General features: G+C 39.9%; 1 protein-coding gene across 1 annotated transcript in view; it reads left to right on the top strand.

Annotated features, from left to right (window-relative positions):
• The window catches only part of LOC136700267 (uncharacterized), an 86,579-nt gene that overhangs the window by 28,289 nt on the left and 42,123 nt on the right, over window positions 1-16,167 (top strand). The window contains exons 7-13 of the mRNA XM_066675546.1: window positions 2,340-2,696; window positions 3,355-3,444; window positions 4,119-4,284; window positions 5,996-6,169; window positions 6,302-6,475; window positions 6,594-6,767; window positions 6,886-7,059. Of these exons, the coding sequence (XP_066531643.1) occupies window positions 2,340-2,696; window positions 3,355-3,444; window positions 4,119-4,284; window positions 5,996-6,169; window positions 6,302-6,475; window positions 6,594-6,767; window positions 6,886-7,059 (1,309 nt within the window). The remainder of the gene's footprint in view (window positions 1-2,339; window positions 2,697-3,354; window positions 3,445-4,118; window positions 4,285-5,995; window positions 6,170-6,301; window positions 6,476-6,593; window positions 6,768-6,885; window positions 7,060-16,167) is intronic.

The following is a 16,167-nucleotide window of genomic DNA, read 5'->3' as shown; positions in this document are numbered from 1 at the left end:
AATTAAGCCCACAACACCTCCAGAAGGCTCAACAGTGAAGTCTGGCATCCCAGACCCACCCTCCTCCAAGCCAGCTTGACAGTCCTACCTTACCCTTCAACAACCGTAAATCCACACTGGCCTCCCTGGTAACTAAAGCTGTACCTAGCCCCACTGGCACTGTTAATGCATGCTCAGTGACACCAGTTCCATGTGAACTTTACATGCTACATCACCAACAATCCCAATAGCATCTCTACAGTGTATTTCACCAAGTAATCTGTGATCTCCTTATCCTCAACCACTGACTAGACCTTTCAGCTGTTTCTGATAACTCCTTCACAGCTGCCCTTAATTTCCTGCCCCCTGATGCCAAACTGCACAAGCAGGGATGTGGCTGATTTGGCTACAAATCCCCTAACACTTATCTCCACTGGTCATATATGTGCCTGCCATCTGCATTCCCTCACCTCAGCCGCCAAGTCTGCATACTTCAACTGCTTCCTTTCAAATGCTGCTACTACTTTCAAATGCTTTCTACTGCATCCTCAAATGGAACCATTAACTGTGTGAAATAAACTATCCATTTACTTTCAGAGTAAAGCACCATGTCTGGCCTCAGTGTAGTTAACCCAATGCACTTTGGGACCTGCAGCTTTTTTCCTATGTCCACCAGCAATTTCCAATCTCATACTTCACCTTATCTACCAATATTTGTAGCGTAAGCACTCACTCGAAAACATTCCCCCCTCACACACAAACCTAACTATTTTATTACTACAACCACTTGTCAATGCATTAACCTCTAGCCATTTACTGTTCAACAAACATGCTAAAACACTTAGCACCTGATTGTTTTCATGTATACAGACCCTGTGACAAACTAACTTTACAAGCTGCCAGCCCCTGTGCAAAATCTACAACTAGGGTCTTCACCTTCCCACTGTCTAAGATTTTGCAATGTTGGAAAAATGTCAAAAACTCCCGCTTCTCTAGATTCTCCCATCGAAGCCACTGGCCTTATTTTGCCTGTGAAACTGCAGTTGTGCACCATGCCCCCTCCTCCTGCTCATGAAAAAAAACTAGTCATCATTTGCCTTCTCTCTGGTGATGTGGCATTACTGAAATCTTTCCACGAATTACCTGACCCAAAGCCTAAAATCTATTATTATTATTATTATTATTATTAGGTGGTAAAACTGAATGTGCAGCCCACACTGTAAGCCCTAAGAACACATAAGGCATAGAACCATAACCCACTTGGATTTTGAGATTATTTTATTTATTTATTTTTTTACAGAATCTCATATTTTGATTTTGAACTAGTCTATAGATTCTTGCCCAATATTTACATAAGTGCTATCATAAGAATTATAACAACCTGAATTTGGAAAAAAATTTCCTCACTGTGCAGCTTCCAGACTCTGCCCAAAAAGTGGGGTAGGGCTTGCATTCCAAATATCACACACATACAGCTGTTACTTTGACATACGTTCCTTGAATTTTATGAAACTTCACACTTTTCCCCTAAAGCGGACAGTTAACCCACAATAAACTCTTAAGAAAAAGAGCTCTGTCCAGTAGATATAAAAACTGGAAAGCGGGTACTGAGTGGTGTCCTGTATGAGAATCTATGATAACGGCATCATACTCAAAGTAAGGATGGCCATATTTCAGCAAGTTGGCAGCTTTAGTACTGGTCTGTCATCAAAAAACTTGATACATTTCTCAACAAATAGCCATTGAAGTCTGGTATGTAATGGCCACTCTGCTGCTGAGTTCTGGATGAGCTGAAGGGGTCTGATGGCCCACTGAGAAAGACCAAAGGAGAGTGATTTGTTGTAGTCAGGTGCTGAGGTGAACAGTGACTGGACCAGCACCTGGGTGTTGTTCAGAGAGAGAAAGTGTCATAAGGTATGTTGTAGATGAGGAGATGGCATGACTGAGTCAGATTGACCACACAATCAGATCAACCCCTTAGAAAATCAGAACCAGCAGAACTGAATCTAATGTTTAGTGTTCTCCTCTGATGGTGTTGAAGTGTTTAGTGATGACCCAAGGTCAGTAGTTCATAGAATGAAGCATAGCCTGGAATCCTGGATCGAGGTGCACCAGAGATCAAATACTTCTTTGAGTTTGACTTGACTTGTGAGCATGTCTGTGGTTTACTGATTGAGCTTAGCAACTTCACTGTATTTGTGGGCTACCGTGAGGAGGGGCACTGTCTCAGGAAATACAGCACTATGGAAGGGAAACGATGCCAGAAACAGAAGAGCTACACTGGGGTAGGATTATGATTAAACTGGGGAAGAACTAAATTAGAAAAATACAGTGGTTTGATGGATTTATTTATTTTCCAGGGCCTTTTAGAGTATATGGTGCAGATGCTGCTCTTGTTGTTGAAGCTGGTGAAGATCTGGTTCTCCCCTGTTCTCTCCGACCTGGAGGCAATGCTGAAGTCATGACAGTGAAGTGGTCGAGACTGGAACTGACTCAATCTAACACACTAGTTCATCTGTATGAAAATTTAAGAGACAGGAATGACGGGCAGATTGAGTCGTACAGAGGAAGGACAGCTCTGTTTAAAGAAGAGCTGAAGAGAGGAAACACATCGCTGAAACTCTCCTCAATCCAAACATCTGATGAGGGAGTTTACCAGTGTTTTGTTCAATTAGAGTTCTGGTATGTGGATGTACCTGTTCATGTCAAAGTCAAAGGTAAGAGCCTCCCAGTTTATTATCTTTATGTATTTTTATCTTTATGTAAATTATGTATTAATTTATTTGCTGAATTTAGCAAATGGGGGAAAACAATGATTAATTAATCATTAATTAATCTCATTAGCTGTTGATTTAAAAATAATAAAATTAATTAAATTCACAATCCAGAACAATCCTCAAACATTACATAGTGTGTGTTTGTGTGTGTGTGTGTGTGTGTGTGTGTGTGTGTGTGTGTGATATCATGACCCTATAGATTGTGGAGCTGTGAGTGTCTGTCAGTAATCCCCTTCATTTGATGTTGATACATTTTATTCTCATTTTTCCTGTTACTGAATCTTGAGTTCTCTGGATCAGATCAGGGCTGGATGTAGTTAGTGGATCTGGACTGAACTGTGTGGCTAAATCAGATGAGGCTATTTCGAACATGTCTGGTTTTATAAACTTGTCTATATAATATGTGATGATAATGAACCACACGTTCAGCAGAAAACAGTACTTTAAACTCTCTTCATCAAACACTTAAATATAGATTTATAACAATGATGTTCATCATCGTACAAACTATAAACTGATTTAAACTCATTCCTACTTCTGGCTGCTGTTTTCATTGTTGTTAATCTTGTTGTTGTTTATGTTTCTGTTTTTGTTTCAGGGAAAGGTTTTCATTCCTGGAAGATTGTGTTCATCTGTATTTCACTCTCTGTTGTTACATTAGCTGCAGTTACATTGTGGATCTTTAAAGGTAATTTTAAAAATGTTTTTAATGTTGTCATTCATTTATGCTCCATTCACTTGGAGAACTGACCTACGGTCACGACTGTGTTCTAACTGTCAGTCTCTTAACTGAATCAAATCCAGCTGTTTCTGTTTATAATGCAGTGTTTCCACTGAAACATGATTTTTGTTAACAGTTAAGATACTTCAATATCAAACACCAGTAATAAACATAATATCTAATACCTATAACATCTATAATAGTGTTCTATACGTCATAAAAATATGTATAGTGATTAATCACACTCTTTCAGTGTCCAGTCTCTAGTGGAGTGACTGATCCAGTCATGAAATAGACCTCTGTTTCTCTTAGTAAAACTATCCCAGACTGAAAGAGACACTGCAGTCCATTGTATCAGTGTAATCAACGATGCATTACACACACACACACACACACACACACACACACACACAAACAGCCTCTCATAGTCATCACTAAGAACTATTAGACAGATTAAATATAGTCCACATTCATGAGGATAACAGTTCAGATTCATAAACCCTGCTAGCAAATAATTTTTAGAAGTAACTGTCAGTGTTCTCACTGTCAGTGTTCTCCTTCAGTTTCTTTAAAAGAGGGGTTGTTTATTCAGAAAATTAGTCACTTAATGACAGCAGTGTCTCCCCTGTCTCTAACTCCAGACAGACGCTCTAAAAAGCAGCTGTCTCCTGCAGAGTGCTCAGTCATAGCCTACCTCCGTCTCCATTCAGAGAATGTGAGGAAGGAGCTGAACCTGAAGAAATACAGCACATCAGACAAGGGCTACCAGAGACTCATCCCAGCGATCTCTAACTGCAGAACAGCTCAGTGAGTGTCACCTACACATCATTAACTGATGGAGATACAAACCATTAATTAATTCATTGTCTGTAACTTCCTAACCAGTTCAGGGTCACGGCGAGTCCCCCAAGGCAGGAATACACCCTGGAGGGGGCACCAGTTTTTCACAGGGTGACACACACTGACACATTCACTCACACACTCCCACCTATGGACACTTTTGACTCGTCAATCCGCCTACCAACATGTGTTTTTGGACCATGGGAGGAAACCGGAGAACCCGGAGGAAACCCAAACGGACACAGGGAGAACACACCACACTCCTCACAGACAGTCACCTGGAGCATGACTTGAACCCACAACCCCAAGATCCTGGAGCTGTGTGACTGCAAGACTACCTGCTGCACACTGTGTATATTACAAGAATTGTAATTTGATTTTTAATTATTTTATTTACTGTGGCTTCAAACTAAGCTAAATATGCTAAGTAATATTTTTCAAGCACTCATCAGAAGCTAAAATTTTGTTATTTCTTAGATCGTTACTTTTACAATATTTACATTTTTTTTGTCTCATTGCTTTTCCAGGGTTTATTATTATTATTAAACACAAACTGTAGCATGCTGACTAAAACCCCAAACACTACAAAAACCTTAATAAATCCAAAAGTGTTTACCCCATGAACATATTGATACATTGTACCAAATCCAATATAAAGGTAAACATTGCAAGTTTTATTTGTTTATTATTTTATTAATATTTAAAAATAAATAAACTATAGCCAAAACAAAATTATTCTAGGCATACTTTGATTAATCTATCTCTTACTGTCTTGTGTCGTTTGGAGAGACACAAGTGATCCTGCTCATTTACATAAGAAATAGTAGCTAATAGTCCATTAATAGGCTGCAAGAGGGGAGGGGTCTTGTCCTCAGATTCTGAAAATTTCAGCCTTTCTAGTGTCAAACTGTACACAGCTCTTCATATACACAGCTATTCAGCAACTCATATTTGTTTTACCTCTTTGTGAAAGTTCATAAACAGTGGGTAAAACCATAACAATCATGACACTACTGTTGTTACATAACACCACCTACTTCCAGTTCTACTCTAGAAAAATAAACTGCATGAAGAGGTTTATTTATCTAAGACATTCATTCATTATCTGTAACCCTTATCCAGTTCAGGGTCGTGGTGGGTCCAGAGCCTACCTGGAATCATTGGGTGCAAGGCAGGAATACACACTGGAGGGGGTGGCAGTCCTTCACAGGCAACACAGACACACACACACACATTCACTCACACCTATGGACACTTTTTTTGTGCCGCCAATCCACCTACCAACGTGTGTTTTTGGACTGTGAGAGAAAACTGGATCACCCGGAGGAAACCCACCCGGACAGAACACACCAACTCCTCACAGACAGTCACCCGGAGCAGGAATTGAACCCACAACCTCCAGGCCCCTGGAGCTGTGTGACTATGACACTACCTGCTGCGCTACCGTGCCCACCTTATCTAAGACAACTAAAGTAAATTTTATGATTTTGTTTGTTGTATACTCTGCAACTAAGGAGATTCATTCTGTCCACATTTATCTGTTGGTTTACAGTATGTGTAAAAATTGTAAAGAGTCATACTGAGAGAGAGAGAGAGAGAGAGAGAGAGAGAGAGAGATCCTGACAGTAAACTGAACCTGTGTCAGCTTTAATCACAGTGTTTGCTCTGTCTCTTGTAGATTTGCTGGCTGTAATCTCTCTGAACAATCCATCACTACTTTGACTGCAGCTCTACAATCAGTAAACTGTTCTCTGACAGAACTGGACCTCAGTAACAATGACCTGCAGGATTCAGGAATGGAGAAGATCTCTGAAAGACTGAAGAGTCCACACTGTAAACTGAAGACTCTCAGGTCAGTGTTAAAGGTTATTTTATGAAATAATGAAGTTTATAGCAGTATTAAATTAATATGATTTTTGGAATATAATACGTAACCCAGTCTCCACTGAGGGGTAAATATGTTGTATTTATTAACCCTTTGCAGACTTGCAGTGTGTAAACTTCATTATCAGTCCTGTGGTACACTGAAGTCAGTTTTAGAATCAGAAAACTGCTCTCTGAGAGAACTGGACCTCAGTAACAATGACCTGCAGGATTCAGGAGTGGAGAACATCTCTGAAGGACTGAAGAGTCCACACTGTAAACTGGAGACTCTCAGGTCAGTGTTAAAGTTTATTTTTTGGAATTATACCTTTTATAAAATCATTAAAGAAATATGATTAAACCATTCTCCACTGATAAGTTTATAATCTGTTGTATTTATTCTAACTTTGAAGACTTGCTCTGTGTAAACTTTGTGATGCATCCTGTGAGACACTGAGCTCAGCTCTACAATCAGAAAACTGCTCTCTGAGAGAACTGGACCTCAGTAAAAATGACCTGAGGGATTCAGGAGTGGCAACGATCTCTGCTGCACTGAAGAGTCCACACTGTAAATTGGAGACACTAAGGTCAGTGTTAGAGTTTATATTATGGAATTATACATTTTATAAAAACATTACAGAAATATGATTAAACCATTCTCCACTGTGGAGTTTATAATCTATTGTATTTATCCTCCCTTTGAAGACTTGCTCTGTGTAAACTTTGTGATGCATCCTGTGAGACACTGAGCTCAGCTCTACAATCAGAAAACTGCTCTCTGAGAGAACTGGACCTTAGTAACAATGACCTACAGGATTCAGGAGTGGAGGAGCTCTATGCTGGACTGAATAGTACACACTGTAAACTGGAGACTCTCAGGTAAGTCACTGTGCTTGGTTAACCGTCTGGAGTCTGGAGACTTCTCTCGCATTGTTTTGCTGGGTTTATGCTGAAAATTAGCATGTGTAGCTATTTTGGGAACAAAGTTTTTTAGGTAGGTGAAATTTGTTAAAATATCATGGCATGTCAGATCACATCAGAAAGACTCCAGGGGGTTAAGGTTTTAGTAATTTCAAGTGCCTGCAGATGGCATAGCAAGAGGATAACCTAATTTCATATGAACTGAGTTTAGATATTAAAAAATGTACATGCCCACATTATTATCTAAAGCGCTCACTAACCCCATCTACAGCCCCTAAATTTACTGAAAACATCACTGATTTATTGACCTCAGTCAGTAGTCCAGCAGACCCACTGGAGCTGGACAGACTAACGGACTACTTAGATAACACTCTTCGATCAACTTTAGATAGTGTAGCACCGCTTAAGCGTAAAAAGCTACAACAGAAAAAACTCGCTCCCTGGTATAACGAAGAAACACTCACCCTAAAACAAACCGTAAGGAAATTAGAGCGGAAATGGCGGTCGACTAAACTGGAAGTATTTCACTGTGCCTGGAAAGACAGCCTTATCCAATATAGAAGGGCACTCATCAATGCACGCTCAGCACATCTGTCCTCACTGATTGAAAATAATAAACACAATCCTAGAGCACTCTTTAACGTAATCTCTAAACTTACAAACAATCGGGCAGCTACTGATCCACAGATCCCAGCCATTCACACCAGCAATGCTTTTATGGACTTTTTTAACAATAAGATTGAAAATATTAGACAAACAATAAATACCATATTACTAAATCCAGCCTGTCTGTCATCTGGTGTGGATGATATAGAACAAAACATAGAAGAAAGACTAGAGGACTTTGACCCACTACCACAGCTAGAACTGGAGAAAATCATCTACTCGTCAAATTGTACGACCTGCACACTTGATGCAATACCAACAAAACTATTTAAAGAAGTATTACCAGTCATAATCAATCCCCTTTTAACAATCATAAATTCGTCCCTTAGACTAGGTCACATACCCAAAGCATTTAAACTAGCAGTTATTAAACCCCTGATCAAAAAAACGAATCTTGATCCTAGTGTACTATCCAATTACAGACCCATCTCTAACCTTCCCTTCATATCTAAGATCTTAGAAAAAGTTGTGGCCCAACAACTTAGGTCATACTTGCATAAGAATAACATATATGAAAAATTTCAATCTGGTTTTAGGCCACACCATAGCACCGAAACAGCTTTAGTTAAGATAACAAACGACCTTCTTCTCGCCTCTGATCGAGGCTGCGTATCCATGCTAGTTCTACTAGACCTCAGTGCAGCTTTCGATACAATTGATCATACTATTCTGCTAGAAAGATTAAAAAACATGGTTGGAATAACAGGAACAGCCCTATCATGGTTTAAGTCTTATCTCACAGATCGCTATCAGTTTGTAAAAGTAAATAATGTTTCTTCTATTCATACAAAAATGAGATTTGGAGTTCCCCAAGGCTCCATTTTAGGACCTTTACTATTCATATTATACATGCTGCCACTGGGCAGAGTTATTAGCAGGCATGGCATTACCTTCCACAGTTACGCAGATGACACACAGTTATACATATCAGCCAAACCAGATGACAAACCTACACTAAAGAAAATGGAGGACTGTGTTAAAGAAGTGAAGCATTGGATGTCATACAATTTCCTTCTGCTAAACAGCGACAAAACCGAGGTTCTCCTTCTAGGTCCAAAACCTGCTATAAATAAGGTATCAGACTTAATACATAATTTTGACTTCCCTGTTCTCCCGAGCTCATCAGCTAAAAATCTGGGTGTTATAATTGATTCAGATCTATCATTTGATCAGCATATAGGTAACATTACAAGAACAGCTTTCCTACATCTTCGGAACCTTGCTCAGTTAAGAAATTCCTTATCCCTCCCAGATGCGGAAAAATTAGTTCACGCTTTTATTACATCAAGATTAGATTATTGCAATGCACTTTTATCAGGATGCTCCAGCAGAAACTTGAGTAAACTCCAGTTAATTCAAAATGCTGCAGCCAGGGTCCTCACTAAAACTAGAAAATTTGATCATATCAGCCCAGTCTTATCGGCCCTTCACTGGCTTCCAGTTAAATTCCGTATTGATTACAAAATTCTTTTACTCACGTATAAATCCTTACATGGTCTCGCCCCTGAATACTTGCAAGACCTCATCACACACTATGAACCACCAAGATTACTCAGATCTCAGGGCGCCGGCCTCTTACTAGTACCCAGAATTCATAAGACTTCAGCGGGGGGGAAAGCCTTCTCCTACAAAGCCCCTCAGCTCTGGAACAATCTTCCAGCTAGTGTTCGGGACGCAGACACAGTCACTATGTTTAAGTCTAGGCTCAAAACACACTTGTTCAGTTTAGCCTTTGGCAACTAACTTCTGTCTAGTTTAAGGTTGTCATTTCAGGAACTCATGGACATGGGGAATCAGGGTAAACCTGGATGATGTGCTCACAATTTCTCTTGCTTGGAACGAAAGGATGTCTTTGCCTGAGCTCCTTCTGGTTTCCCTACTCCCAGTCTGTTACAGTCAGATCCGTCACTACACTAAAGAAAATATTCACATGCTCTTATTCTCTGCTGCACTCAACTAAACTAACTGCTTCCCTTTTACTGTTTTCTGAGAGAATGGTGGCCCACTGATGGAAGATTGTTTGCTGGATTCTCCTGCAGACCAGACCAGACCAGACCAGCTGCTCACCTTATTATTATTATTATTATTATGTAGCATAATGACACTTAATTGGTGATCATTTAAAATTCAATCTATAGTTTGATCAGAGGAGGATGGGTCCCCTTTGTGAGTCTTGGTTCCTCCCAAGGTTTCTTCCTCCAGCCTCGAGGGAGTTTTTCCTTGCCACTGTCGCCTTCGGCTTGCTTGGATTGGGCTTTGATTTAAATGTTCTGTTTTGAAACTGTGAAGCTGCTTTGTGACAACGTCAGTTGTAAAAGGCACTATACAAATAAATTTGATTTGATTTGATTTGATTTGATAAATGGGCTATAGATACCTGCAGGTTGTGTGACAGGATTCATAGATTGAGAAGAGGTGGTACAATGCAGTGAATGTCTTGTTCATTGTGTGGAAAATGGGTCACAAAGCAGATGTTGATGATTGGCAAAGAGGAGTGCTTCCAGTTGGGCACCAAAGGCCACCTGTTACGACCCAGTCTAGGGTTGAGCTGTAACAGAATGAGGTGTGTGCTGGGATTAGTGTATGGGAAAGGAATAACGATAACAGAAATGTGAATGTGGACAAAATATGGACGAAGAGGACACAAACAAAAATACAGAATGTATAATGAATAGAATATATATTGTATATATTGCAGGTGTATAGAAGCGTACGATTGTGCGGGTCGATCAGCAGTAGCAAACATCCCAGTCTACAGGAAATTATCCTCAGAATTGTGGCTGAAAGACAACAGTGACTGACAGGGACAGAAAGAGATTAATATCAAAATATTTGACAAATGTGTAAATCATATTCCACCAATTAGACACAAACCACAAAAATGTTTCACTGTTCATAAATTTGTTTCACTGTTCATATATATTGGTCTGCTATTTGTACAAATGAAGTTAAATTTATGAGTACATGTTTGGGTTTTCATAGATATATCAATTTTTATGTGAAAATTAACGCTTTGCATATTTTTGTATAGCAGATGTCTCAAATTTAAAATGCATTTATAAAGTGTTGAATGTGCATTTGTGCATCAAGTCACTCGCCTGTTATCCGTGATGTGTTTTTGTTCATTTTCTCTTGTGGGCTTTTGGATTTAGAGACTTTCCTTTTGTATTTCACCTGATCCACCCACAACTGCAGCTGTCCATCCACAAAAGTGGCAAGCAGGTGAACATGCTGCCAGTAGGTGGCACTGTTGTTTTTGCATGTCCTAATCTCCATCCTAATAAGATTTATTTAATCTGCATGTGGGTCCTTGGGATGTTAAGGTGATTATTATAATCATACACAGGATAAGATATAAAATATCCTATACAGTCCTTTAGAGATTCACATAGGGCCCACCCCACCCTCTTCCTACCTGCAGCCACAAAATATATGTTGTTTAATTCCTACACCTCAACACTAAGGTTGTTGTGGCTGTTTATGATCCGATCAGCAACCAGCCACCCTTAACAACAACGGATATTCATTATCACCGTCACATGAGCACCCAAACCACCCATTGTATCACTAGCTCTTCACAGGGATAATCAGGTAGGCACCTCCCCTCGCCTGTGTTTTGCTGAATTAAGCCCACAAAACCTCCAAGCCAGCTTTACAGTCCTACTTTACCCTTAACCATCAATAACCATAAATGCACACTAGCCTCCCTGGTGAATAAGGCTGTACCTAACCCCACTGGCACCATTAATACATGCTCAGTGCCACCAGTTCTATGCCATTTTTATGTACAACATCACCAACAACCACAACAGCACAGCAACAGTGGTGCCAAGATTGTGCTTTACTTATCCATAACCACTGACTAGACCAGGGATGGGCAAACTTTTTAGCTCATGGACCACACTGGGATTTAAATATTGACAGGCAGGCAGAGAGGTGAGGGTTTAATAAATTAAATTATTTAATTAATAATTTAATTATGTGGTGGCACGGTGGCGCAGCTGGTAGTGTCGCAGTCACACAGCTCCAGGGACCTGGAGGTTGTAGGTTCGATTCCTGCTCCGGGTGACTGTCTGTGAGAAGTTTGGTGTGTTCTCCCTGTGTCTGCGTGGGTTTTCTCCGGGTGCCCCGACTTCCTCCCACAGTCCAAAAACACACGTTGGTAGGTGGATTGGCGACTCAAAAGTGTTGGTAGGTGTGAGTGAATGTGTCTGTGTTGCCCTGTGAAGGACTGGCGCCCCCTCCAGGGTGTATTCCTGCCTTGTGCCCAATGATTCCAGGTAGGCTCTGGACCCACTGCGACTCTGAACTGGATAAGCAGATAATGAATGAATGAATTTAATTATGTTTTTTATGTATTTTATGTTTATGTGATTTTGTAATGTATTTCTTTTATTTTTATCTTTGTTTCTGTTTGGTGTATTGCAGTCTAAACAAAACCAATACAGCGTTTAAAGCAGCAATTTCAACAAAAGTTTATTGTTTGTGTGTGACGTTTTAAACCAGCCGAGTGGTTAGATTACACTGGCGTGATCGGTGATCAGACTTGGCTACAAATCCCCTAACACCAATTTCCACCAGTCTTACATGTGCCTGCCATCCGTGTTCCCTCACCTCAGCCGTCAATCTCATGCTTTACCCCATCTGTAAATATTTATAGCCTGTGCATGCTCTTGAATATGTTCCCCCTCACGCACAAACCTAAACACTTTATTACTAAAACCACTTGTCAATGCATTAATGTCTAGGTGTTTGCTGTCCAGTAAACATGCTAAAACCCTTAGCACCCTAACCTTACAAGCTGTTAGAATATGCATCAGCATGCAAACCCCTGTACATAATCTACAACTAGGGTTGTCACCTACCCACTGTCCAAGATTTTGCTTTGTTGGAAGAACATCATAAGTTGCTCTCAGCAACAACTTCCCTGCACTGCCCACAACTCTTGCCAAGTGATCTTCCGCGACTCTACATTCTCCCGGTGAAGCCTTGTTTAGCATGTGATGCTGCTGTTGCACATTGTGCCTCCTCTTCCTACTTGCGAATAAATCTAGTAATTATTTGCCTTCTCTCTGGTGATGTGGCCTTACTATGTGGGTAATATGGGTGAATCCTATTTCTTAATTTTACACCTTGTTTTTGAGTGTCCTCTTGCTTCTTGGAGCTGAGTTACAGGGTGTAATGTTTAAATTACTCTCCTTCAAAACAGGAAGACCCTTCAAGTGTCTGAGACGTCATCAGAACAAAAAATAGAGCAGCACTTCACTGGTGCTCTGCTAGCAATCTGTGATGATATCAGAGTTTCTGGACTTTAACATAATTCAGTTTAGTGCATCATGCATTCAGAAGCATCAATCATATCATAATGACCCACTCGTCACTCTGTGACACAAAGCTGAATTCAGCTGCATATTCAGCAGCATTTTTGTATGAAACTTCCAGTTCCACCTTAAAAGTTGCAGTAGTCACAGGCATTAGAATTTAATTGCTTCACATTTTAAGGTAGCCACACACCTCCAAAAATAACAGTGCCCACTAGCAGCAGCATTTTTGCCTGCTTGCCACCTTTGTGGATGGATGGCTGCACTTGTGTGTGGATGTGGATCAGGTGAAATGTGAAAGTCTCAAAGTTCAAATGCCATGGAGAGGGAATGAACAAAAACACATCACAGAAAACAGGTGAGTGACTTGATCCACAAGTGCAGATTCAACACTTTATGAATATATTTAAATTTGAGACTGTGACGAACAATTACACAAAATATGCAATGAAATTGTGAACAAATACATTCATTTTCACATAGGAATTATGAGATTTCTATGAAAAAACATACATAATACATGGAAATGGCTGGGAAATGTTTATTGGTGAAAAGTGAAACATTGGTCATTTGTGTCTTAATGGTGGAATATGATTTACACATTAGTCAAGTATTTAGAGACTTTCTCCATAGACAGGAACCACTGCTATGTTTAATAGATTGTGAATAAAAATCACTTCCTGACATGACCTCTTCTAGAAGTCAACGCATGTCCTTCACAACCAATTTCTGAAAGAAAACTCTATTCCTGCCTTGTGCCCACTGATTCCAGATGGCTGTGTACCCACTGCGACCCTGAACTGGATAAGCACTTAAAGAAAATCAATGAATGAGTTAATTTGTTATTGTTATATGTAGAATTATAATAATATGGCATTTGTAAAACCTGAACTTCTCAGATAGTAAATATTCAGAATTAAACATTTAAATAAAAAAACAACAGTGCATTATGTTTTAAAAATGCCATATGAATAGTATTCAAATGTAAAAATGTTCAGATAAATATTATTCAAATGTTCACATTCAAATATTTAAATCCATATTCAGTGTTTTAGGGCTTTGTAATAAGGCAAGGCAATTTATAGAGCACCTTTCATATACAGGGGGATTAAAAATGCTTTACAGAGTCAAAAGAAACAGTAAAAAGCTGTTAATTAAAAGCAAGAGCAAAAATAAAACTAATTTATAACAAGTAAAATAAAAGAAAACATGATGAAATCATTCAAACAATTGAAATGATGCAATGGAAAAAAAAGTCTAAAGTACCATTCCAGAATATAGACTGAGGAGTGCTTTCGACTGAGCCATAGCTGCTCAAACAGGAATGTTTTCAGTCTTGATTTAGAAGTATCTAAAGTCAGGGCCCTTCTAACATTCTCAGTCTGGTTCCATTTAAGAGTGGCACAGGAGCTAAACAGCTGCTTCTCCGTGTTTAGTGCCATGTTTCTCCAATAGTGGACAAACACTGAAACACAGGACAGAGCTTATAAACTATGGCATGGACAAGCAACACCTGGGAGGGAAGACAAGAGGGCAGAACCACAAAAGATAGACCACAGGTGAAGATTGACAAGAGGGTGGAGCTAAGGACCAAGGTGGGGCTAAGGTGGAGACAAGGGAGGAGACAAGAACAAAACAAAGAGCCATGTGCTCCTTAAGCACATGGCAGAAAAGGAAACGAAAAACAGGAATACACTAAACAGGACAATCGATGACAGGTAGCTGCATTTTTAATCAGCTGAAGCTGTTTCATAATCTTTTTTGGAAGTCCAGTTAAGAGACCATTACAGTAATCAATCCTGCTAAAAATAAAAGCATGGATAAATTTCTCCAGGTCTGGTTTAGTCAGAAAATCTAACACTAACTTGTGTCCCATCCAGTTAATGATGTGACTCACTTAAACAATGAGTCAATTGGACCAGAGTCATTTAGAGACAGGGCCAAGTAAATCTGCATATCTGTGTTGGGGCAGTCCATAGTCTTGTAGAATCTGGCCAATAGGAAGCATGTATAAATTATATAGAAGTGGGCCAAGAATAGAATCCTGTGGGACACCACAGGTCACTGGCACATTCTTCCAGGTATGAACCAGATCGCTTTGGGACTGCTCCTAAGAGTCCATGTCAGGGACGCGGCGAGCAGACTGACGGAGGCAAACACACTCGCTAGAACACAATGATTTTTATTTACACAATAAATAACAAACCAGAGACAAACTTGGATAACATGACATAATACTAGACAGACTTTGACAGATAGAGAGGGAATTGGACAGAGAAACCTAAAGGGAGCTAAACAGACAGAGAAACAGACTCAACCTATACATAGAACTAAATAGAAAAACCTGGACACAGAGAGCTAAACAGAGACCTAGACAGGAAAAGCTAAACACATACCTGGACAAAGAGAACTAAACAGACTAACCTAGACAGAGAGAACTGAACAGAAACCTAAACAGAAAGCGCTAAACCTGCTAAGCTAAGACAGAGAACTTGACATGGAAGAGCTAAACAGACAGAGAGAGAAACCTAAACTGAGTAACATACAAGACAGACAGACTGGAGATAGCAAACCGACAACAATGGATCAAGGAATAGACGAGACAGAATGACGGTGGAAATGAATGTCCGACAAACATACAGAGACCAAGGGACTTATATATACACACAAGGACACCTGAGACTGATAACAAGGGGGCAGGACTACAAATAAGACACGGACGAGGGGGAGGAACAAAGCCGGGACTAGGGCGGAGACATGAACAATAACAAACAAAGCCATGTGCTAAGTGAGCACATGGTGGGGAAAACAGACACGAAAGGACAAGGGCATCCAAGGACAGTCCAACCCAGTTTGCGAGTCTGTCTATAAGAATGTTATGGTATGTATGGTCAGTTGTGTCAATGGCAGCACTGAGATCAATCCATAATAAAAGAGTTACGTTTCCAGACTCTCTATTTAAGTGAATGTCATTAATGACCTTAATTAGAGCTGTCTCATGGCTGTGATTAGCTTGGAACCAGGACTGGAATTTGTCTAATCTGTAGTTTATGGACAAAAAGCTAGTGATTTGTTTGAA

Source organism: Hoplias malabaricus, chromosome 6 (genome assembly GCF_029633855.1).
Source record: "Hoplias malabaricus isolate fHopMal1 chromosome 6, fHopMal1.hap1, whole genome shotgun sequence".
NCBI classification, from domain to species: domain Eukaryota; kingdom Metazoa; phylum Chordata; class Actinopteri; order Characiformes; family Erythrinidae; genus Hoplias; species Hoplias malabaricus.
This window is presented reverse-complemented; position numbering and strand designations above follow the sequence as displayed.